This window comes from Chelon labrosus (genome assembly GCF_963514085.1).
Source record: "Chelon labrosus genome assembly, chromosome: 19".
NCBI lineage: Eukaryota > Metazoa > Chordata > Actinopteri > Mugiliformes > Mugilidae > Chelon > Chelon labrosus.
In genome coordinates, this window is record NC_140352.1 from 15,117,964 (window position 1) to 15,142,009 (window position 24,046).

A 24,046-nucleotide genomic window follows, 5' to 3' on the forward strand; every position below is an offset into this window, starting at 1 on the left:
ACCGCGCTGGAGCCGATCCAAAGTGTCATCAATAAATCATGAGGAGAAGAAAGGAGGCGACGCTCAGGATTAGCTTGTGGGCTTCTCTCTCTCTCGCCTCCTTTAGTGCGGCTCAATCATGGGTCTGACACCCAAAATTATGCATTAAATATTTAAATCCAGTTAAAGGTGCTAAGCTTGCATTTGAGATATCAATAAATCTATAGGAAACTGATAGTGATGCCTTCATATAATTACCCTAAATGATCAGGGCCGTGGCCACCATGATGAGTACCACCAATATACTTTGTGCCTGACTCAAATGTATCGTTAAGGCTGCACTAACTGCAAAATTGTGTCCCTAAGCTTTACCTAATTTCTGTGCTTCACCAAGAGTCTGGCTGTGTTATTGAACGCCTCAAAGTTAAAATGATATCATTGATCTTAAACGTTTATGTCAGTTGTGCCTTTGCTAAATGTAGGGGACATGTGAGAGTCTTAATGGAGGTTCAGAGAAAAATGTGAGCGATCAGCAAATAATTCAAGACAGAGAACAACGTTTCTGTTACATGACTCTGTTCCTTCTTTCTTGATTGTCTGAACATGTTTGCTGGCAGCCCCATGGTGGCTTGGACCACAACTTTGGTCAAGTAGTTCTAACCAACTATGTACGGTCCACAGGGGGTGAATACCATCCTCCTGATCTCTCCTGCATCCTCACAACGACGCAAACGTACAGTTTCGCACTCTGGGTTCTGGAAATGAATATTTTTGGTTAACGGTAAATTGTTTCACCATTAGTCAGAACTTGGTGGCAGCCCGTGGATACTTGGGCGACAAACGTGACATCCTGGAACTTTGTAAATATAGCTCACATCCTTAACCACATTTCTCCACATCTCTATGAACTTCAAGTCCGCCAGGTCTAGCTCAGGGGTTCTTCTTCATTCAACACATTTAACGCGCAATGATAACTCGTAGCATGACTTGCCGCATTACTCGTACGCCATTTCTCAATTACAGCAAAAGGAAAAACCTCCCTGACAGTATCAGTCGCACTGTGTGCATGTGTTTAGTTCAAATGTTGGTTTTTAACATGTCTTTTCTGTCAATATAGGGGCTTTCACACCTATATTGTTGTTCCGGAATTGGGAACGTTTCCACCCCAGGTCGGTTGAGCCGGTGTGAACTCAGCAATCAAACTCTGTTCCGGTACAAATGAATCAAGCTGAGCCTGGTTAGAGAGGGTGGTCTCAGGTGAACACAGGTTACCCACAGAACCGATATATAACTAACTTATAATTACACTGCACCTATATACATGTATATGTAGCACTGAGCCTTGATCAAAATGAACAATAGAACAAAAATAAATGCCAGTAGCCACGCTTACTGCTAATGCTCCATTTTCCCAATTTTTCTATTTGATTATTTCCTAAAATCCTATAAAAATGAGGATGTTTTCAGGACTTGGCTCAAATGCTTTGTCTCAATTTCCCAGTGACCACAAACCGAACCAAGGTTAAATGCAATAGGTGTGAAAGCACCCTAGAGCACTTCAAAAAGACAAATTTCACTGTTAAAAATCAACAAAATGATTGGAAGAAATTAAGCGATATACTTAACGATATATTTAAAATACGAGCAACCAGGTTTAGATTATCAAGAGACCAATCAACTCGACAAACGAACAGGAGGTACAGTATTTGTGGCTGTGATGATCACTTTACTAGAAGAGAAAAGTGGTGGATTACTGGTTCTGGATGAAAGGAGTGATTTCATGTATTGCCAGCATGTTGATCCTGCATATGCTATAATGGCAGCAATTATTTCACTGTGCTGCGGGAGATGATTAAAGGTTTGCATCGCAGAAGAAAATGCTTATACGGGGTGTTTCATCTTAAGAAAATGGCTTTGTTCTGTTGCTAGGTGTAAGTTTTTCATACTCTATGTGAATAGCATAATTTGTGCAGCAAAATACAATCAACGTCAGTATTTTTATCATGGCGACCCTCCTCAAACATCACACTAAATATTGAGGGAGTCCGACGAAGCTATCGATCCGGCTGCCTCAGCTCCTCTCTCAACCTATTACCCTTCCTCACGCCACCACTCCTCCTCCTCCTATACGTTCTCTTTCTCCGGGAGGAATTTCAGCCCCAGACGTGGCGTAAAGCCGGACTGATGCGCTATGGATAGGGTAGCCTGTCTGCTTCAGTAAGCTGCACTCTGCTATTTAGACTCAGTCAGATATCGATTGGGGATCCACTGCACCAGTCAATGAATAAATTCATAAATAAATGAAAACACTCTCTTAACAGGTCATCCAATCTGCACCTGACTCCTGAGATGGGTCTTGAAGTTAGTTTGCTTACTTTGTTCTGATGCAGTGAACCACTCTTGTTTTTACTGGGCCCTTTCTGTGTGGAGTTTGCATGTTCTCCCTGTGTCTGCATGGGTTCTCTCCGGGTACTACGGCTTCCTCCCGCCGTCTAAAGACATACTTGTTAGGTTCATTGGCGATTCTAAAGTGGCCAAGCGGTCTGTCTCTGTGTGTTAGCCCTGCGATAGACTGGCGACCTGTCCAGGGTGTACCCCGCCTCTCGCCCAGTGACAGCTTAACTAATGATCCGCTTTTATTTTCGTAAGTGGAAGTGTGGAGCAGGATACTTCAATAAACTCAGCTTTCTCTGTGAAGCAAGCACGGAGGAATTTATTGCTACAATAAACTGCAATTACTGTCAACACCAACTGGTTAGCCACACAAATAGTGGCAAATTTCCTCTTTTTACACAGGTCACCTGAAGTCATTGCGCAGCCGGATCTAAAGTCTTCTAAACTCAACACTGGAGCCGTGCCGGGGTTGGAAACGCGCCGTGAAGGGATTTCCGATGATGCGATTGCAAAACATTTCTGTGAAATTAAACTGTCATCCATCAACTGTGAGTTTTCGTATAGATCGCAGTATAGCAGCGGGAAACTGATGAAAACTTTATTTTGTGCAAAGCAGAAAACTCCGAAAATCTATCAAGCACAACATTTATCCTGCACTGCCTCCACTGATCACAAGCCAAGAACTCTTTCTGTGCACATCTTTCTCTCTCTCTTTCTCTCACACACACACTCCACCTGCTCCCTCCATCACTCCCTCCTGACAGAGAGGTGATTAGGAGGAGAGCGCTCCGACCTGCTGAAAAAGCAGCTTAGCCGTAATTATCGTCTTGGAGAGAAACAAACAGTTCATCAGACCCTTCCTCCGCAGACTTAACAACTGTTGCCAGGATATATCAAATGCTCGACAACTAGCCGTTGCCTTGGTTACCATTGTCTCTCTATGTCTGGGGCTCTCTGTGCAGATGAGATTTTTTTTCTTTTTTAATTTGTTCAGAATAGTATAACCCATTAAAAACACCAGAACATATTAACAAATGCGCACCACCTACACCGCCGTCTGATGCAAGCCAACATACACAGACCGTACAAAGACACAGAAATAGACTCCCATTTCTTTGACATGTTTTCTGCAACGTTCCATATTGTGCATGGTCTGGTACAGACGCATACTCTCAGCGAATGTCAGGCTTTTTCATAGATTATTTTTGCGACTTTTCTCCACGGTTATTACAGTAAAGTAAAGCAGAGTAAAGCGTGACAACGAAAAAATGCTGAGCAAAAGTGAGGAGGGTGTGATAACAGCGACTGGCTCTTTGTGATACCAAGGCGTCACTGTTGCATTGTACAGGAAATGCAGACTACTGGACAAACAATCTAAAGAAAAGTGTGTCCATGTACATGAGTACTGCGCTTTTTGAACTGCACATTTCTTTAATGTAAGCTGCTCCACTTCACTTATTCCATTTAGACTGAAATGTGGTTAGGAGGGCAATTGTGTTAGTTTCTGGTAAATGCCTTTATTTCACATATTTACTTTTCACAATTAAGAAAATTACATTTATATCACACGTAAATTTTTATTCATTTTCAAAGTTTATTCAGTTATGTTTCCTACTCATGCTTCAGATATGAGATCCTGGAAATATAACACTCCTGTAAACTACTCAACAGCAAATGTTTACATTATTCAAAAACGTGAAACACTGATTGCGTGTTATAAAACAGTTTTTCTTTGTGATATTCTTTTTTGAGGGGTTTTTTTTGGAGCCTTTTTGGGCCTTCATTGCAAAGTCTTCAATGGAGAAAGACAGTAATCGGGTGAGTGAGAGGGGACCAGTGTTTCCCATACAATGTTAATACTATGGCGGTCCGCCAGGGTCTAATTTACTACGCCGTGGTCTCATAACGCAACTGAAATATTTTTGCACGTTTCAAACAACGTTCTTTTTTCTATTGCTCTTGAAAGCAGCTCATCTCATTTACAATTATTTGAAGAGAGTTTAAGTAAACGACAGACGTTACGTGAACTAGCTTAATTTTACAAGCGCTAGCTAGCAAAGATTGAAATTCGACCGTTTTCTTAAAATACGTGTTATTCGCTGATACTTTATTCAATCGTACATACATTTGTCCATAGAATGCCATGTCTCAACAGCTTATGTTTAGTATTTGTGTACATTAACTGCACAGGATGCCGCTATTTGTCGCTAAATCCAATAACAGTGTTATCACAGGCGGTAAAAAGGGACTGATACAAACCGCATGCTCTTATTTGATGTGCCATTTACTGTAAATAGTTTTTAATAGTTTGGATAGCATCATGTTTAGGGGCTATTATTAAGACGTAGACCCCCCACCACAAAAAAAAAAAAAAAAAAAAACAGAGGTCAGGGTCTCATGAAATCTTGTGGAAAACACTGGGACATGCAGCAGAAAGCTGGAATCGAACCAGCACCAAGTCCAACGCTGTTTTTTTTTATTATGAAATTATACACATCAACATGTTCGTGAATGCTAATTCTATTTTATGCTCTATGCTACGCTGCACTGCGGCAGTGTCTCCCCAACATAGCTGTTGCTGTAAATTAACCTTTATTGACCTTCTAATCGCCCAGTGGATAAGTGCCTGAATATTGAGGTATTTCCCATTAGGTTCCTCATAGTACTCTGGCACACGACCCGTAGTTCCCTGAGCAGCAGTGAAGCAGCTTCCACCTATAATCCTAAAAGGTTTCCACTCAGATATAACGCAGGTGGAGAAAATGGACTGAACGAGACCTTCCACGGTGGAAACAGTCGCTCACTTTAAACTAAAGGGGATCATTTATCTCTCTTTATTTTGTGTTATACATACAAGCGTGTTACAGGTAAAAAAAAAAAAAAAAAAGAGGTGAAATGTATCTCATATCTGCTCCTGAAGGACACTGCACACACTTAGCCATGCACGCACACGCACACACACACACAGAAGGAAATGTGTCTCGTTCCCACTGATGGACAACAGAAGCTGTGGCAGAAGGATGGCATTAAAACCCAGCGGGGGATGTAGTGTGATGAAAATGTCAGACCAAAACCAGCAGGCTATGTTCTGTAACATGTTTAATCAAATTACAGTGGGTGTGTGTATGCGTGTCAGTTTAAATGCCTAATGTATTCATAATGTATACTATATACATACCATATTACCAGTCTGTTAGTATGAGTGCATCCGTAAAGATTTCTGTTGAAACACTGTAAGCTGCGTATGCATGAACAGCCTTTGGAACAGCACACATGCATGTGGTTGAAGTCGAGGACAAAATGCATCAAATCTGCAAATAATTTAGAGTTATAGCGAGCAAGAACCGACACGTAAGTGCAGAGTAAGTTTAAAGTTAAAACAAATGTACGCAATCATCTCACACTCCGATCTCACACTCTCCATTAGTTTTGATAGATTCAGAGCACTTAAGAGCATGCTTGCTACCAATTTCTGCTTAAAATGCTATAACGGGGCATTTAGGGTAAATTATTTAATGACAAACGTGGTTGAGCCCACAGGGACGAAGCCTGATGTTGCTTAGAAGGCTGGTTTTTACAAAGTTCATGCTTCAGATCCACCGTTTGATCTTCACCCCCGCAGCTCGCTGCCCTCCGGGAACACCGTTACATTTAGAAGCTTGAAACATCTATTTTATTTACACTTTATATTCCGTCCTTGCTTTGTGCATCTGTCACCACTCTCCCAGATCCCAGCTTGCAGATTGATTGCGGCTCAGATACTGCTGCAAGCGCGTCCAGTACACTGCTTCCTGTGCAAGCCCCAAGTGTTTATGCACGGTCATGCTTGGCCACCTGCGTGTTTGTGTTTGTGTCTGTGCGTGTACTCGTGTAACTCACCCAGCCAGTACTATGAAGAAGTCCAAGCGGTTCCACGTGTCCCCGAGGTAACACTTCTTGCCGAAAATCCCCAGAGCCACCATCTTGATCACCATCTCAATGGCGAAGAATGCAAAGATGAAGTCATCAAAGTCCTGCGTAGAGGAAGAACGGCAAAACACATGAGTATGACTGTGTGAAGAAGGTTGCTCTTGACAAACTGTTGTAAAGTATGTATTTTGACTTTCATCCACCCTTATAAGTCAATATACAGTACGTAACAGAAGTACCACACACAATCTCTCTTTATTTAAATCCAGACTTTTTACATGTTCTTTGTGTATTTTGTATATTTTATATTGCTCCTTTTATGCTCATGTATATCGAACCAATACAAATTCATTGTATGAGGCTAACTGCTTAGATTAGCATGCTTACACGCTCACAATGGGAAGGCTAACATGATACGGTACTGTATTATCGTTACCATATTAGTTTAGCATGTTAGCATGCTAACATATGCCATTTGGTAAAACTGAACATTTAACCTTTTAATCACAATTCATTCTACAGGGAGTATGAATATGTCAAGATATATGTGATGATATGATAGCAGTTCATTCGTTGTTGTGGCTGTTGTGACAATGTTGAACATCAAGTGGCACTAAATCAAGGTCTGGGGATCCGTAGCTTTCGGCCAGTGGGGACCATGAATGCATGCACCAAACATTGCTCCAAATGATTTAGTAAATGTCTGCAATGTTTCACTGGAACAAACATAACTTTGAACATCATGTGGCACTAGATGAAAGTCTGTGGATCTCCAATGCTGCTTTCATCCTATGGGGACCATGAACATCTGGACATTTTCTTTTCAAATTATTTAGTAAATATTTGAGATATTTGGCTGGAACAAACATAACACTGGACATCACGTGGCACTAGATGAAAGTCTAGGGATGTACAGTGTCAGGAGTTTTTATCCTGTGGGGACCATGAACGTCTGCACAATTGTTTTCTCCACATTTCGTAAATGTTTGAGATATTTCACATATTTCACAACAACTACATGAATTGTAAAGGACCTCTAATATCAGCAGGTTTCATCTTGTGGGGACCATGAATGTCGGTTGAAAATTTAAAGCCGTTCAAAATCCGTTAAAAGTTACGGAAATATTTTAATCTAAACCGAAGTGGCAACTTGCTTGTGTAACTGTGTCACAACTGAACCATCTTCATGACAACTGAAGGAACTCGATCTGCTGACCAAGATCATGAGCAGAAATCTCCAAAAGTTCCTTTTACTTATTTTTTTCTGGCCAACATCTGCATCAGACTCGGGCGCTGATATTAGTCATACAATATATTTGATGTTTAAAAATATCCCACTGAGAGCCCTTGACAGCAGTGTGATCTTTTATTAATTCCTGCAGTGGAATCCTCTTTTGCCCTATCATCAGGAGGTCAGGCTCCCTGTGAGTGGGGAAAGGGAAGAGAGATAACAGCCTCCTCGCAGCTGCAAAATATTCAGCATTTTGCTAAAGGACACTTCAGCAAGCCAGATGCTCGATGTCTATAAATGACCTCGGGCCTAATGAGGGATTTTGCACCTTGCTGTGTTAACAGAAACCCAAGTTACAAATGGCTTGTAATCCCGAGTATATAATGTAATAACCTGGAACAAACCGCTCATTGCACTAATCAGTATTCCTGCCCTCATTACTGTCTGTCTAGCTGCCTGACTGAGCCAGAGCCCCCCAAATCATTATCAGACCGGACTGAAGATTAAAAACAAGGGCAGGAATGAGGACACGAGTTGGACAGGAATTAAAAGAAGATAACCTTAATGCATGAAATATGAGAATCAATAAATAAATGAAGAAATGCGGAAGGAGGGGAGCCAGAGACGAGGACGGGAAAAGAAAGGAGCTCAAAGGAAAATAGGAGAAAATTTCTGGAAGGAGATCAAGGCACAGGACACCCACTGATAGATGAGTCATCCTAACATGAACAGAGAAATGGATAAATATATCAAACCCTGTTAGCTTAAGGAGAAGCTAGCCTCTCGCTGCTCTAAAGTTCACTGTCAGAAAAATGTAGAGGTTCACACGGGAATGCTTGAGTGTGAGAGAGGGTTCACAACTTCAAAATTCTCATCCTGTCCCATCTTTTAAGAGCATTCATGTATTCTGGTATAAAAAAAAAACAAAGCTAGAAAGATTCTACTCAACACATGGCGTTGCACTGCCCTTTCCAGGGCTTACAACCTATCAGACAGCTGGGATGCTGAGCAAACAGCTGCCCGAGGTTAACTCCCTAATACTGACCATACATGACTCCAGATGTTTAACACACCATTCATTGACTCCAAAGAAGCAGAAGAGCCTCAGAGCAGAATGTTCAGTGATGCATAATCTCCCAAAAGAAAAGGCAGAAGAGAAAAAAAACAATGTGTTTGATCTAAATTTAATCTGGACTGTCTGGAAGCTGGAACCGACTTCTTTATGCAAAGCACCGCATCGGCCATAACACGTTACACATGATACGACGATGTGGATGTTACACATTGTCATGGTGCAATTGTTTGAAATTTTGCCATAAACACATGTAATACAACAATGCTACCTTAATTTCAGGCACATTGCACAAGTTTCATGTGTTGCCTTTGGACCATTTCACTCAGCTATACACATGAAGAGGCTAGCAGTGTTGTGGCAACAAGAGATCAAGAAATGTTCCTGGAATTCATTTGTGCCAATGAAAAACCTAAAAAGATCTAATCTCAACTCAGAGGCAATGTAATTGATTTGACAATGACCATGCATGCTTGGTATGTCACGTCAAGTCATGGTATGGTATGTTTCAAATAGAGAGCAGTGACGACAAGAAGACCTTTGTCATTTCATAGACTAGCAATATTTGTAGGTTTTACTTGTTTTACTCCTAGGCAACCAGAGCCTGGAACATCCAATAGCAACCAAGCGTCAGCTACAAAGCAATGAGAGACAATACCCGTATATATGGACAGAGGTTTAGTTCCTCAGATTGTAGGTTGCCTCAGGGATAAAGGGTTGAATGAAAGCGCTATTCATTCTTGCATTAACATCTGTCCGGGGCAGGCCGATCACAACTGGCCAGCTTTAAGTATCTGTGGTCACACCTGGCATTAAAATGCATCTCCAGCCAGCGCTTGAGATCCAATCTCAGTTTTGCGCACTGTATGCAAATAAATACCCACATTATTTGGGCGGTATAGAATATTCCAACAGCTGCTGTCTCTAATGGAACTCTATCTACCACTGTATCCGAACCGTTAACAGATGTTCACTTTTTCCTTTTCTGGACATCAATTATAATGGTGATTGTGTGTTTTCTTGTGGAAAACGCCACTTATGCAAGAATATCCTTACTGATTAGGTGGTCTATAATTTGACCCAGGACAAGCTGTGTGTTCACACTACCGAAGGAGTAAGGTCATATACCACAGCCTCAAATGCACCATCAATGCGTCCTGCGTGTGGTCACACCCGTACTTTAGGCTAGGTCACTTGTGATCAGATTGCCCAGGACGGATATTAATGCAAGGTCTGAATGGGGCTTCAGTGACCATGACATCTAAACTCTTGCTATGATGGCGGACTTTTTGAGTGAGGCAGAGTTATCACTTAATGCTATCCTAAACATTTGATCATCAGTAGTCCACTCACTCCTAGCAAACAGCGGTCAAGTGGTACAGTTAAAAGGATACTGCACTGTAGGTGAGTTTAAACCATTAACAACAATCATGTGACATTACATGTCATACTGCATAAGTATGCGTCACTAAAATCTCAATCTACATCTGACTACATGATATCAATTTAGTGGTATAATAAAAAAATTAAGTAACAAGGCAAGTCAAACTCTGAACAGCTTTCTTCTTTGCCCAAGTCACACAAACTTTTCCTTGCACCTCTACGGTTGTGCTTTCATGTGTTGGCGCGTGTGTGTTTCTCTTACCCCAAACCTGATTTCAAGTTATTTCCAGGAGTTTCCTGGTTAGTTGTTTTGCAGGCTTTGGATGTAGCAACAGTCACGCTTCGAGAATTTGGCCTCAAATTGTCTTAAAATTTGCTGCATTGCAGATACAATCCAGGACAACCAGTCGGCACTGACAGCCAAGAACTTCACCACGTTTCTTCACCACACCAAAGAATACAGTGTAACGAGGTATAAAATGTGTTTGTTGGAAGGCTCTGGATGTCAAAACCACTGCTCTGGGGAACCAAATCCTGTGTATTTAACACTACATTCAGGTCAAACGTTCAGTTCGACACGTAGGGCACTACAGTCAGTTGGATGACCTTTGGTTGAAGGTGTCAAGGGTTTCTCCTCATTATGCTCCTGTTAGTGGTCAGCTCTTCAAAGAATGCTTTGCACATTGTACCAGAGATAGATAACAAAGGAACAGCAATCTAATGGAAAACTAACAAGAACGCCCCGCTATCGACAGATGTTAGAACCCGAGATGCCCAACTGAGCAAAAACAAGCGTTGTGTGAAATAGATAGGGGCTTTTTACCACCATGCTGAGCACTAAATGACTGCAACGCTTTCTCGTCTCATATCCCGTCATTCTATCTCTCCTCTCCTTTGGTTCAAGAAGGAGCCATTTCTCTTGTCTCTGCTGGGAAGTAATTACTCATCTATTTTGCATTAGCTAAAGCCTGCGTGCCTGCAGAGACCATCACATAAGAAACCCCTTTAAGACTCCGGGTGATGGGGACAGTATCTTTGCTGTCACACACACAACTTCAAACACACTCACACATGAAGACAGTACACAAGCTCAAGCGCAGTACTCATGCGTACTGTAACCCGTAGGTGACCAAGCCTTCGGGGACCGTATAAATTGACACAGATCTGATGTCAAACAAACTCAACCTTTCCTACTGTACTTGCTCCATACACACACACACAATCTCTATATACAACTGGGACTGTGAATTTATTGAACTCAACAGGACATGCTGGCCTCAGGCGTTCCTACGGGAGCACACTGGTGGAGCAGCACATGGTAACGCAGGCTCTGTAATCAGGATATCGATTTCCTGAACCTTGTATCACACATCAGTGGAGCGTAGAAACGTGTTGCGCGATGCTGATGCGCATAGATTAGATTTGATGAACAGCGCGGACGTTGCATCAATCAGCAGCTAGGATGCAAGCCTCCCAGAGGCTTCCTATCAAGCTGAGTATTTACTGAAATGAAAATGTGTGTGTGTGTGTGTGTGTGTGTGTGTTGCTCTGTGTGTCTTGTGTCACCGCGGTTCGCTGGCTGTCCGTCCACGAGGACACCAGAGAAACACGTACACACAAGCACACACACAATCACACACGTCTGCCCCTGAGGGAATAGACACCAGTGACCTGTGCTGAACGGCTCACTGCTCACACACTCCCTAATATCTTCCCTAAACTGCATTTTCTTCCCGTGAAGATTCTTACAGAAAGACAGAATATTTTAAACCAACTGGATTTGAAGTTTTTTTTGTTTTTTTTTTTACTGCAAACCTTTTGAAATGTCTACATATAATAACAAGACTGTCACATTATGAGAAAACAAACTAAAAAGTTAATTACGTTACATTATCCAGTCTAATACTGGTTCAGGCAGGCTTTCATTCTCTGTGACAGCTACTAAATTGTGAAATAAGCCAAACAAACTACAGCGGGAGACTTCAAGATGAGACATTCCAATCTAAAACACTCAAAGAAACAAAGATGGTTGAATCTGCTGTTGACGTTAAAGTGAACCAGATAATAAAATGAATCGCAACGGAGCATTCTTTGGCGAAATGAACCTTTTAACGGACATATGACGACTCCAAAAGCTTTTACAGGGGCCAGCTTTTCTTTCGGGCTTAACACGTGTTTCTGTTTCCTGTTTGGTTCTTTGCTATGGTGGCTCTGCCCTGCATCTCTGAGAGATCATTTGTCAATGAAACGGCGCTGGCTGGGCTGTAAAGCCCTTTGATTTTGCGTAGGTGGTATGCAACACTCCTCATCCTTCTATATTTATTCCAAACAAACCACCGTTGCCGCTGCCAGATATGGAAAAGCCTTCACTTCCTGTGCACCAGACGGGCCCTGCAAAGGCTTACCAGACACAGACAGTTTAAAACGAGAACGCTTCATACCTCAAACTACGAGTACGGGATTAATCGCTATTAAGCGACAATTAATTAACAAAACGTAAACACATTACCCACATTATTATCTAAATGTGCTCATAATACATCTGTTGAGCCAGTTAACCGCACAGTGTCCGTAGCATGGACACGGCTTTTACAGTACATTTGATCCCACAATGCAATGCTTTGCTTTTGAGACCAAGGCAGCGCATGGACCGAATTCAGACAGAAGAAGATGATACATTCGCAGTATGTTTAGTGAACACCAAAGACAGACTTCACTGGAGACAGAGGCTGCCGTCTCAGACTAACTCATCTATAGTACAGTCCCCCATTTTTTATTCCATTCTCATCCTATTGCCTTCTGTCTTTCTTATCTGCTCTCTGTTCTTGTCTCCCTGCAGCAACATCTGGATGAGATTCCTGCTGTATGTGAGCTGCTGGCATTTCTCCTCCTCTTCCTCCTCCTCCTCCTGCCGTCCGCCACCGACTTCAATCTCTCTCATCTTGCCTCTTATCTTTTTCTCCCCCCATCGTCTCCCTCCGTCTTGAGAGGAAGTCGTATCGCTCTCCTATTACTGTGATTATGTCTCTGTACTGTATCTCGTTGGGTGCTCGGCTACAGTGTGAGTGCGCGGATAATGGTACAGTACATTTGTGCATGCGTGCGTGTACAGTGTGTCAGTCTTGTGTGAAGCTCCCAGGCTAAACAGTGACAACACATACCAGCTTAACAGCCCCCTGTGTGTGTGTGTGTGTGTGTGTGTGTGAATGCCCATGTTACTTCTCACATAGTCACACACACACACACACACACAAAGAGAGCGAGAGATCAGCAAGCACAGCATGCTGTACTGTGTGTTATCAATGCATCAAGCCAGTGCCAACATTACACGCCCTCACGTCACCTCTTGAACACAGCCTTTATGTTAAGTGCACTTAATCACTAATGCTGAGTGCACTTAAAGCACTCCCTGATGACTCGACGTGGCTCACTCACAAATCCTCACGTTCCGGAGCCGTTATTAGATACAATGCAGCGCCCAAGTGCGCAGCTCTCCGCAACCCTCGACGAGTAATCAAGATCCTCAGATCAGAAACATTCCTGCGCATGATTCGAAGCGGCAACATGTGGCTCTGCGTCCGAGTGCAGGCCTCGTTGGGTAAATAATCATTTACTCACCAATCAATCGCAGATTATTGTGCCAGGAGAGGAAGTCACATGACATCAGGCGCCGAGCCTGCCAAAGGCACCAAACGGAACAGCCGGTGTTGTGGTGTTTGTGTTGCAGCTCGCCCTGACCTCTGACCTCCAACGCGATTAAAATTAATCTCCGCTGCGCTGTCAAGAATGATGTTATGTCATCTACAGTAAGCGTGGCGGTTTCAGTATGGAGGTTTTTGTTTGTCAAGGTTTTATTTTATTTATTGTTTTTATCTTAAATTGGACACAACGATTTGAAAGTAATCATCTGAAACATAGCTCAAACAGATTTTCTATGTTGAAATAATAAAAATAAAAAAACATGCAATGTGAAACAATTAAAACATACTGGAGTGATCTTGAATTCTAATATACATTGTCATATTAGTCTTAAATTGTGGTAGTACAGGTTGTATTACCACATGATTAGTAATAGTATTAGTAGTAATAGTAGTAGTAGTGGTAACAGTAGTGATAATACCAGTAGTAGCAGTAGTAGTTGTAGCAGTTGCAGTATAATAGTAGTAGTAGTAGTAGTGCTAGTTGTAGCAGTAGTAGTTGTTCTAGAGGTAGTTGTACTAGTAGTTGTAGGAGTTGATGTAGTTGTTGTAGTCTTAGTAGAACGTGGTAAGTCGACTAACACGTGATTAAAGTCGAGTCGACTAGTCGATGACATCACACATAAAAACACAGTAACGCTTTGCAACAATGAAATCTATGTTCTTGACCTGAATACATTTTGTAGTGCCTCACACAAGCAAGCTACGGAAGCTAGCTTGAAGCTTAAAGATAAGATAGGACTTTATTCATCCCCATGGGGAAATCAGGGAACACGCGCTACTGTCAGCCATAGCCCACGCCAACACCATAAACAGCGTCAACTATTGTGGGTGGATTTTGCCACGGATTACCTACTAAGGGAGATGTCGACTGAAATGTACATGCTAAAAGTGCGACTCGACTCACAGAAATATGCTGCCATTACCGCAGCAAATCGACTACAACGTCGCAAGTTGCTAGGACAAGTTATCTTCACTTGACAGTTCACAGGCAAAAGTCTAATAACTTTGACTATGAAATTCACCGGTAAATTGATTCGCAGCCTCTTTCTGTTTGTTACTGCAGCACGGTGAAATTGTTAATTGACTGCAGCTGAGTGGATTTTAGACCGTTCCTCTTTTAGCGTTAGCGGATGCCTTTTCAGCTGAAAGTGCATTGCAGTGAAACTTTTGCAGTATTTCAAGACTGACTTACATATTTTGCATGTCACGGTAGTATGGGATCCACCGTTAATGAAGTATTTCCACACACTTGATGATCCGCTGCTTGTTTGTTGCCACGACCCACTGGACCCCTCACCTGTCTTCTCGAAGGCGTCCATGTTGTTATTGTCACGTGATCAGTGACTAGTCGACATGATTACTAAAGCTCAGCAGTAAAGTCGACTAATCAACTAGTCTGTGCAACCCCTATGTTGTAGTAACTGTTGTAGTTGTAGTATTAGTTGTAGTAGTTGTATTAGTTGTCATAGTTGTTGTGCATTCATTCAGACAGCAGTGTACACTCAGAGCAGTGGGCTGCCACCTGTGCAGCCTAATTTAACAGATTATTTTACTATAAGCGACTGGAGGTGTGATTAGGTTGAAAATGTGCAGACTTGAGTCATGACACATGCTCATACAGCTCTAATAAAAACGGAAAAGGAACTGAATCGCTCCACTTGCTTGTATGAAACACTCAGGGTATTAGAACTGTAGCTGCTACTTTATGATGTGATTAATCTCTGTTGTTTAAAGTAATCCCATCATTCAGCGTTATACACTCTTGAACTGCTGTACTGTGCCAGTGGAGGTAGATAAAGCTACTTTCAAGTCACCTACTGTGTTGTCAAATCATCAAGTTAGTAAGAACATCTTTGTAACAATCTTAGTAGAAAAATAGGTCATTTCACAAAGAAGTGAGAATAAAAACATACAAGACCTACGCTGGTATGGATGCATTACAGGTACAGGTAACATGAAGGATTACAGTCTACCAGATCTAGTTGTTTATCAGACATTAAAAGATGATTCCAGTTTATTTTAACCTCGCACATTTCTCAATAAAGCGGCCATGCGTCACTGTAGCTTTGCAAACGGTTTGGTAGGGATTGTAAAAAACTGAGAGTTGAGCCAAGCAGTGTATAATGAAGTACCATTAGAGCAACAACAGAGATGCAGCGTTCCACGAATTATTCTTTTAATTTCATTCTTAATCACAGCCAAAAGTAAATACAGAAATTAGCTGTTATTAAACAGCCATTTTGGATCTTCTTCCAGGCTTACTTGTAAGCTGACTTAATCACTCTGTCATCATAACTGTCTTTTTGTCTTAACATAAAAGACGCTTCTACTGGTGTTCAAATTCGCACAAATTAGTGGCAATGAGGAAAACTGTGCTAACAGTAGAGAACAGAGTTTTGTACAACTTCCTGCTTTTGTCAGTTCAAACGTGGCACAACATTTTTGGAACCCAGAGATCAGTGATGCAGTGTGTCTCTTTTCCCCGCGGTTCTGCTGTTGAACTTCGTGAATCTGTTTGGATAGCGTTTCCTTTGTCCTTCCAGCTACAGAGCCTTTCATGGCCAAAGCTCGCGACAGACTTTGGATTTATGCTTCTGCTTCCTGCTGCTGCCAGTAATGTGAGCACGACACTTGCTCTGCAGGAGAGGATCTTCCTCACAGGAAATACCTATGAAACAACAGCAATTACTGTATAGAGGGGTTCCCACACGTTTATCCTTTGAATCCCAGATCTTCAAAGCTTTTATAGAGGGATGAATCACCATTTGAATATATATATAAAAAAACAAAATAATTCTGTATTTCCCTAAAGACTGCTGTGTTCTTTCCTGCACTCAGCTCAACGGCATCCTGACAGCTAGGAAAGAAATTACACCATCAGCCACAACATTAAAAGCACTGACAGGAGAAGTAAATAACATTGACCATCTTGTGACAATGCAATGTTCTGCTGGGAAACGTTTGGGCCTGGCATTCGTGTGGATGTTACTTAGACATGTACCACCCACCTAGACCAGACCAGGCAACCCCACCCCATAGCAATGACACTCCTTGATGGCAGCAGCCATCCCCAGCAGGATGCAGCCTGACACAGGCACACACACAAAAACGGTTTAGGAACAACTAAAAAAAAACACACGAAAAACAGCACAAGGTGTTGACCTGGTCTCCAAATTCACTAGATCCCAAACTGATCAAGTATCTGTGGGATGCACTGGAACAAGCCTGATCCATAGAGGCCCCTCCTCTCAACCCATAGAACCCAAAGGCCCCCACTAACAACATTCTGTTGCCAGACACCACAGGACACACTCAGAAGGCCCATGTCTATTTCCAGATGAGTCACAACCGTTGGAGGCACAATGGAGACCTACAAAATATCAGGAAGGTGGTCATAATGTTATGCCTGATCGGTGTAGATGTACAGTGTGCTAAAACAGGTGCCATCTATTCTATTAAAACTATTCCCCGCACTGTCTCCCGAAAATAAATCTTGGCCACTATGTATGCTAATTTCACCTTGTCACAAGTCTGAACGCCATTATTGCCGGGGTCAGATTCTCTCGTGGCGTGTGCGTACACAAATGCACAGCGGGAAGGCAGTTGTACGCGCCGGCGAAGGCAGCGCACGCCTCATGTGGCGAAGACAATAGGACAGGCTGACGGTAATCTGCCATTCAGCCGAGATCCACTCCTCACAGGTAAAGGGAGATAATATTGTGAGAGTGACTTTTCCAGCTCAATCACCGCCATTCACAGCAGCCGGAGCAATGGCGCACACAAACGCGCACACACATAATGTGATGGTTTCTCACGGCTCCAGGCGCATATTACGCTGACACTGACAGGCCCGAGAGCCTCTATGTTGCAGCCTCAGACTGAAGCTCAATCTCAACAAGAATTCTAAATTATTTGGCATCACCTGTCTGCTTCTTTGTCACGTCCTTCTTCTCTGTGTGCATCTCGCTGCAACCCAGGGCAATCAGTTTTTATTTAATCAGGATACGATTTTATTAGCCTTCTGCAGACATTGTTTTGTGCTGTCGCTGCTGGGCAGACATGATGGAGGGTTAAGTGTGTGCTGTAGCGTTCAGAGCTGAACATGTTCCACGGAAATCTTTCAGTGAGACGATCTCTAACCTTAAAGCAGCTACAGGGAAAGAGTTTGACATTTCTTTGAAAACACTCTGCTGGCTAAGTCGTTGCTGAAACCTTGCTTTCTCAACACCGAGCTGCAGTGTTCTCTGATGCTCTCTGCCTTGTATCAAACACCTCATCCCAGGTCTGTTTACCAACTGAGATAATGTTAGACTAGTGGGTACACCACAGAAAAACACAGCAGTAATGCTGTTTTTATTTGGTGTTTGGCATTAGAGATAAACACTGCAAGAAGGTCACAGATTTTTTCCCATGTATGCCTTTGTGTCAGTAGTCTTGGTTCAGGTGTTAGAGGGTTTTGTAAACTATAGTCACAGTCTAATCCCTGGTTCCTCCTGTACATATGCAGCACTGGACAAAACACTGAACCTTAAGTCAATACCATCTGCAGGCCAGCATTTTACAGTCTATTTACCTTTATGATAATTCCAGAACTTCTGGAAATGCTTAAATATTATGTTTGAGGTAGCCTACAGGAGATTCAGTAATTAACCACTGTCACTCTCCACTCGACCTACATGCATCACTTAAGGGTTTTCATCTGGTTTTGCCAGTAAATTTCCATTAAAACACTAGGACGAATATTAAGAAGGAAAGGGAGATGGCTTAGATAACATCTCATAATTAGCTGAACCCTTGAAATCATGCAGCCGTGTAGTGACGAAGCTGAAGCCAAGTGGAGCTCCATTAAAACAAACTGTAAATAATGCTTCAGAGCAAGGGTCGTCTCTCTTCCCGCGCTGCAGCTACACAGTGGTCTGTGATTATTGCACTAGACATTAGCTGGGTCAGGAGATGAGAGTTCATTTAGCCCGTGTCTGAGAGGAAAGTCACGGAGGTGCCTGGTTGCTCTCCCTCATTAGCCCTGTCATTAGCATGGCTGCGCTGCCAGCATGGCACGTGGACAGCTCTGATCTGGGATCTCAGGCACCAGCACATGTGGAGCACACAGGAAGTATTTAAGTATTTCTGTATATCGTGAATGTGTGCACATTTTGGCCATACGTCAAGGCAGCATCAGAGAAAAGTATGATATCTACATCTACATGGCATACTTCAGTTTTTAGCTAGTTTACCTTTATTTCAATGGTTTAATGGAAAACGTTCATTCATTCATTTTCTGTAACCACTTCCTCTGGGGGGTCGTGGATGGAAAACATATGGCGGGATATCATTACAAAAACTGATATCATTACAAGAATGAGATGCACTTTGTATATTGGTGCCATGGATTGCCATGACAAAGACATGAGAGCACATCAATCAGGCCTTCACAGTAGAGCGCCAAGAAGAAATTCACTCTTGAGTTAAAGGCATGTGAGTAGCAGTTGAATTTAAAGGTGCACGATTAGGACAAAACAGAATCTATATCTGATGGGACAAAACTTAACTAACTAAACTAAGAAGTCTTCAAACTTTAACGGTTGCTAAAGGAACTCTACCGAGTACTAGATCAAGGGTACGAATGCATTTGTAAATTAGAGATTTCTTAGTTGATTTTTTAATAAACTGTCCAAGATAACATAAAGAACATAAAGACACGTTCTTTGTGTGTCACTATGTGTTTCTGAGTGTAGATTAATAGGAAGAACATGCTGCAACACAACACGAATTGTACAGACTAGCTGACTAGTCAGTTTGTTGACTTCACTGCTGTGACATGACGCTTCAATCATCCCGTTGACTCGTCATTGACCAGGTGACAAAAACAACACTGACGCCTCCGGGAAGACATGGGAGGAGCCCAATGGGTAATTGAGGCAAATTAGCAGAAATTGTGTGGAAATGCTTCACTAAAGACGAAGCCCATACTACCATGCCATGCCAGTCCTGAAATACAACAAAAGTACTACTGCATTAAACACTTGTCTAAAAAGGCATTCGCTAACGCTAGCAGAGGAACGGTCCAAGTCCTCTCGACAGCAGTCAATTAACAACTTCACCGAATGCCCTGCGGTAACAGAGAGAAGGAGGCTGCAAATCAACAATTTGCTGGTGCATTTCACTGTCAAAGCTATTAAAGGTTTAGCTGCAATACATGGAGAAGGCTTCAAAGGCCTTTTTAAACCCAACTACACTATCACATCTTACAACATGCTGTGGAGTGCTATTAAATGCTATTGATGGTGCTGAGTTGCAGCCTGTTTTATACAGGCTATGCATATCTGCAGAGAACAGTATGTAGCACATGAGCTGTCTGTTCTCAGCACATGTTTTCTGGGCAAGAATATAGATTTCATTGTTGCAAGGCTTTACTTTCTTCTGTGTTTTCATTATTAGTGATGTCAGGTCGACTTGATTTTCATCACACAGCAGTCAACCTGATGAGTGATCTTACTTCTAACATTTCAAAAATGGTTTTCGAAAAGTATTCCTTTCTATGGCTTTTGGAAAACTGAGCATTGTGTTACAGTGTGGATTTAATGTTTTGTAAGTGTAACCAGGTTTAATATTTGAGGCATGTCGAATGCTAAAACTGCTCCGCTGTGCTATACACTTTTGACTTTCTCACCGCACTACAGCCAAAGGGGAAAGTGAAGGAGAGGAATGAGGTTGCCTGGGGAGACAAGTTATTATTCCCACAACACAAAGCGATCACATTAAATCTGGTTTATTCGATCAGTCTATCAGCCCTAATCAGTGCATGCTTTTATAGTTTTGCAACGGGGATTTGAGATGATTTATTTTCCAAATTTGGGCTTCACAATCCTTGTAGTGTACCACACATACTTTGTTTTGTTGTAATGCAATAAAAACGAATGCCCAGTTTTTGCAGCAGATGACTTCGGAGTAACCAGGGTTACGCTGATGACTTTTAGTCAACAATATGGTACGTTAGGCTCTGGAGTTGGACTAAAAACCGCTCTGTCTAGGTGCCAAGGATTGCTTTTAGCTTAAATCCCAAACTTATGTGTAATGTGTTTAGGTTCAATCAATTTTTTTTCCTGTCATCGCTATGTTAGGCTGTCAAAATCAATTTGAGATCATCTTCTGAGGTAAATTATTTTACTTGAGGTTGTAAAGTCAAACCCAGCTCCTGGTAGCAAGGGGGAAAAAAATGACAAGAGAGGCGAGAGTGAGGCGGCGGCGTGTCAGGGATGCGAAAGTGTGATAACGAGGAAAGGGAAGAGATGTGAATAGTGAGAAAACCCGGAGAGTCAGTGTGTTCCAGATGGTGTGAGGCGGATCAAAGACACAGCCGTGGAGGTCACGTGCCTTTACGATCTCTTAACATGATGGGGAGATGGAAATGGAGGGAGCTGGGAATTAATAAGAATGCATTTAACCTCTAGGCGATGTGTATTCATCCGCGCTCCAGAGAGGACACCCGCTGAATTAAATCACGTCTCATATCCTCCAGCAGAGAAGATGGAAGGAGTCGACAGGGCTGGGGCTGCCCTATAAACAGCACACTCCACACCCCCACTCCCTGATCTTTACGTTTCTTTTCTTCATCTCAACACACCCTGTTCTCCATATTCACCTGCCCTATTCTCCTCTCTTCTGTTCATCCATCAGTCTTCCTTTTTTTTCCCTCATTTCACTCCTCTCCTTTTCCTTTGCTTTCCTCTTCTTGCTTTATTTGTTTCCGTTCCTTTCGTGACACCTCATCACCTTTTCTTTTCTTCTCCCATCTACTTTTATCTTCCTCCTTTGACCTCTTTAATTTTCAGACTTCCTTCTCTTCTCCCGTCCTTTTCTTTTCTCCTATATCCTGTTTTCCATTGCTTCCTGTCTATTATCCTCCCTTCCTTTTCATTCCTCTGCTCTCTTCTGTCTTTCTTTCACCTCATTTACATCCCATGTTATCAGTTGTTTCCCTTCCTTGTCTACTCTTCTGCTCTTTTCACCCCCATTTCCTTTCCATTCCTTTCGCTCCCTTTTCCCTTCCCTTCTCTTCCCTACCCCTTTCCTCCTTCCTGCTTTATACCCATCTCCCTCTTCCCTTTTTTTCCTTCCCTCTCCTGCTACCTTCCTTTTCCTTTTCTCTGATTTGTTGTCTTTCTGTCTTCTTCTTACCCCTGCTATCTTTTCCTCGACCTCTTTCACATGCATTTCCCTCCTTTCCTTTCCTCTCCTGTGCTCACACTTCCTCCTTCCTTTCCTTCTCCTCTTCCTTTCTTTTTTTACTGTTTCCTTATTCCACAGGAGAAAATGAGAGAAACAGGAAGTGTGATAATATATTTCAAAATGCTGCCCATCAGCAAATGTTTTACCCACTAAACGGATTTTACACAGAGTAAGAGTCTGCATTTTTTATTTTTTTTTAAATGATAGATATCTCAATTTAGACTGAATCAGACCTGAAGTCGTGTTATTTTCTTGTCCACTGACTCAGTGAAATTCAGCAGTTTCAATCTATTTAGAAGCACTCTGCAAGCACATTATCTCTTCACCGCACAAGATGAACGGTGCCAGATAATGCAGATCTGTTCCACCGCACCTCGCCCTGTTGTTTTATTCTCGGAGCCAGCGCCGAAGAAAAATGTCCGTTCTACCCTATGTGTTTACCGACAAGAACAACAAAGCTCTCCCATTAGTATTTGTTGGGTTAAAAGGAGGTCAATAAATGAATTAATGGATACGCCTCCGCCCGGTGTTGTTGTTTGTTGTGCATCTCAGATTAGGCAAATGGAGGGGGCTGCAAAGGCCACGTATGCAGGAAAACATCGTCCCAGGAGCTCTTTCTGGGACTCCATCAAATGCATTGCTGTTAGAAATGTTTGTGCCAGTGTTCTTGCGCTCTGTCATCTGTTCTGCCTTTGTTTGAACAATGCCTTTGCTGGCTCATGATCTGTCACGCAAACATTTTGTTGCCTTGTACCAGTCTGATGTTTTGCCGCCCATTACTCTGCATTCGCTGTCCTTATCTTCTTGTGATGGTTTCTGTGGGTGAGTGTTGCCTCTGTAGTGTGTGTCTGTTGTTTCCCTTCATGCTCGTCCCTCTGGAAGGCCTTTCATTTTGGCTGTACTTGTCTTATTGAGTGAAGCTCACGGGTGATAAATGAATGCATGGGAATAAAGTGTTGCGCTGTCATGTCCCTAAGTTGTTTCTTTCACCAGGGCATCTGGAAGAGTGTTAGCGATCAAAAGTTAAACCACCGTTCCCGGTGCAATGTGTAGTCAACTTCAAGCAAGAAGTTTGTTTATTCTCATTAATTTAGTTTTGTCTGCAATAACCGCAATAACAATACAAATTGTCTTAAGACGCCTTACAGTACCAAGAACCTGAAGCATGAGCTAAGGTAATGGTGGCAACAGCAGAAGAACAGGAACAATCCTTGAGCAGAACCCAGTGCATCATGGGAAAACCCCCCAGCAGCCTAAACATATAGCAGCACAACCAAGGGATGGTTTAGGGTTACCTGAGATAATTCAAAAAAATATAGAGGCCCTCTGTTCAGAGCCCAAACTACCACCCATTCTACTTTATGAAACTCTAGGAAGTACAGGTAAGCCTGCACTTACTTCAGCACAAAAGCATCCTACTGGAGTAATACGGTACTATGAGTTCTTAAAGGTAAGCTGGAGCTTGGCCTTTAAGGGCCTTGTTTGTCAGGAGAAGGATTTTAAATTATATTCTGGATATTATAGGGTGCTAGAGAAGGGAAGCCACCTGTAGCCTCAAGCTCTTCATCTAACAGCTCACTGAGGCCGCTCCTTCTGTTCTATTACTTTCTATTTCGCAACAACAGTAGACTTGTTTCCTAAACGCATATTTGATTAATGAGCGCAAACTTACCAAATTCGCTGATGGAACGGGCATTTCTTGTAACTAATTCATCATAAAAATGTACTTTTTTTGGGGGGGGGGGGGGCTTTTAATGTGAAGGAGGAATTGTTCAGTTTGCCTTAGCAGCAACCTCACTGTCTATCTTCTGATGCCGATTTACTATTCTGCAGTCATATCCTCATACAGTATCAGTTCAATAAAGCTTTTTTAAGGGAATGCAGGAACAGACACCCAATTCATATTAATGGAAATATATCAATAGAGCAATACCTCCAACAATGGGTCATAGGCTCAGTCACCAATGTGTTGCTTCTTTTGGAGATCGAACAAAAATCCTCTAGACTATGGACATTGTTGATGTTCATAGTTCACCAACTTTGATATGTCATAGTCAGTTTAGTCTAGTCTCCACATTTCCATAGTATAAGGCCTACATGGCTCTAGAGGGGCTTTATCAATTCTGACAAAATAGCACACCTCTCTTG

At 42.3% G+C, this 24,046-nt stretch overlaps 1 protein-coding gene across 1 annotated transcript in view; it reads right to left on the minus strand.

The window, feature by feature from the left end:
* The window catches only part of cacna1g (calcium channel, voltage-dependent, T type, alpha 1G subunit), a gene marked incomplete at its 5' end in the record, with an annotated part of 270,616 nt that overhangs the window by 153,270 nt on the left and 93,300 nt on the right, over positions 1–24,046 (minus strand). The window contains 1 exon segment of the mRNA XM_084566892.1: positions 6,253–6,386. Within this exon segment, the coding sequence (XP_084423018.1) occupies positions 6,253–6,386 (134 nt within the window).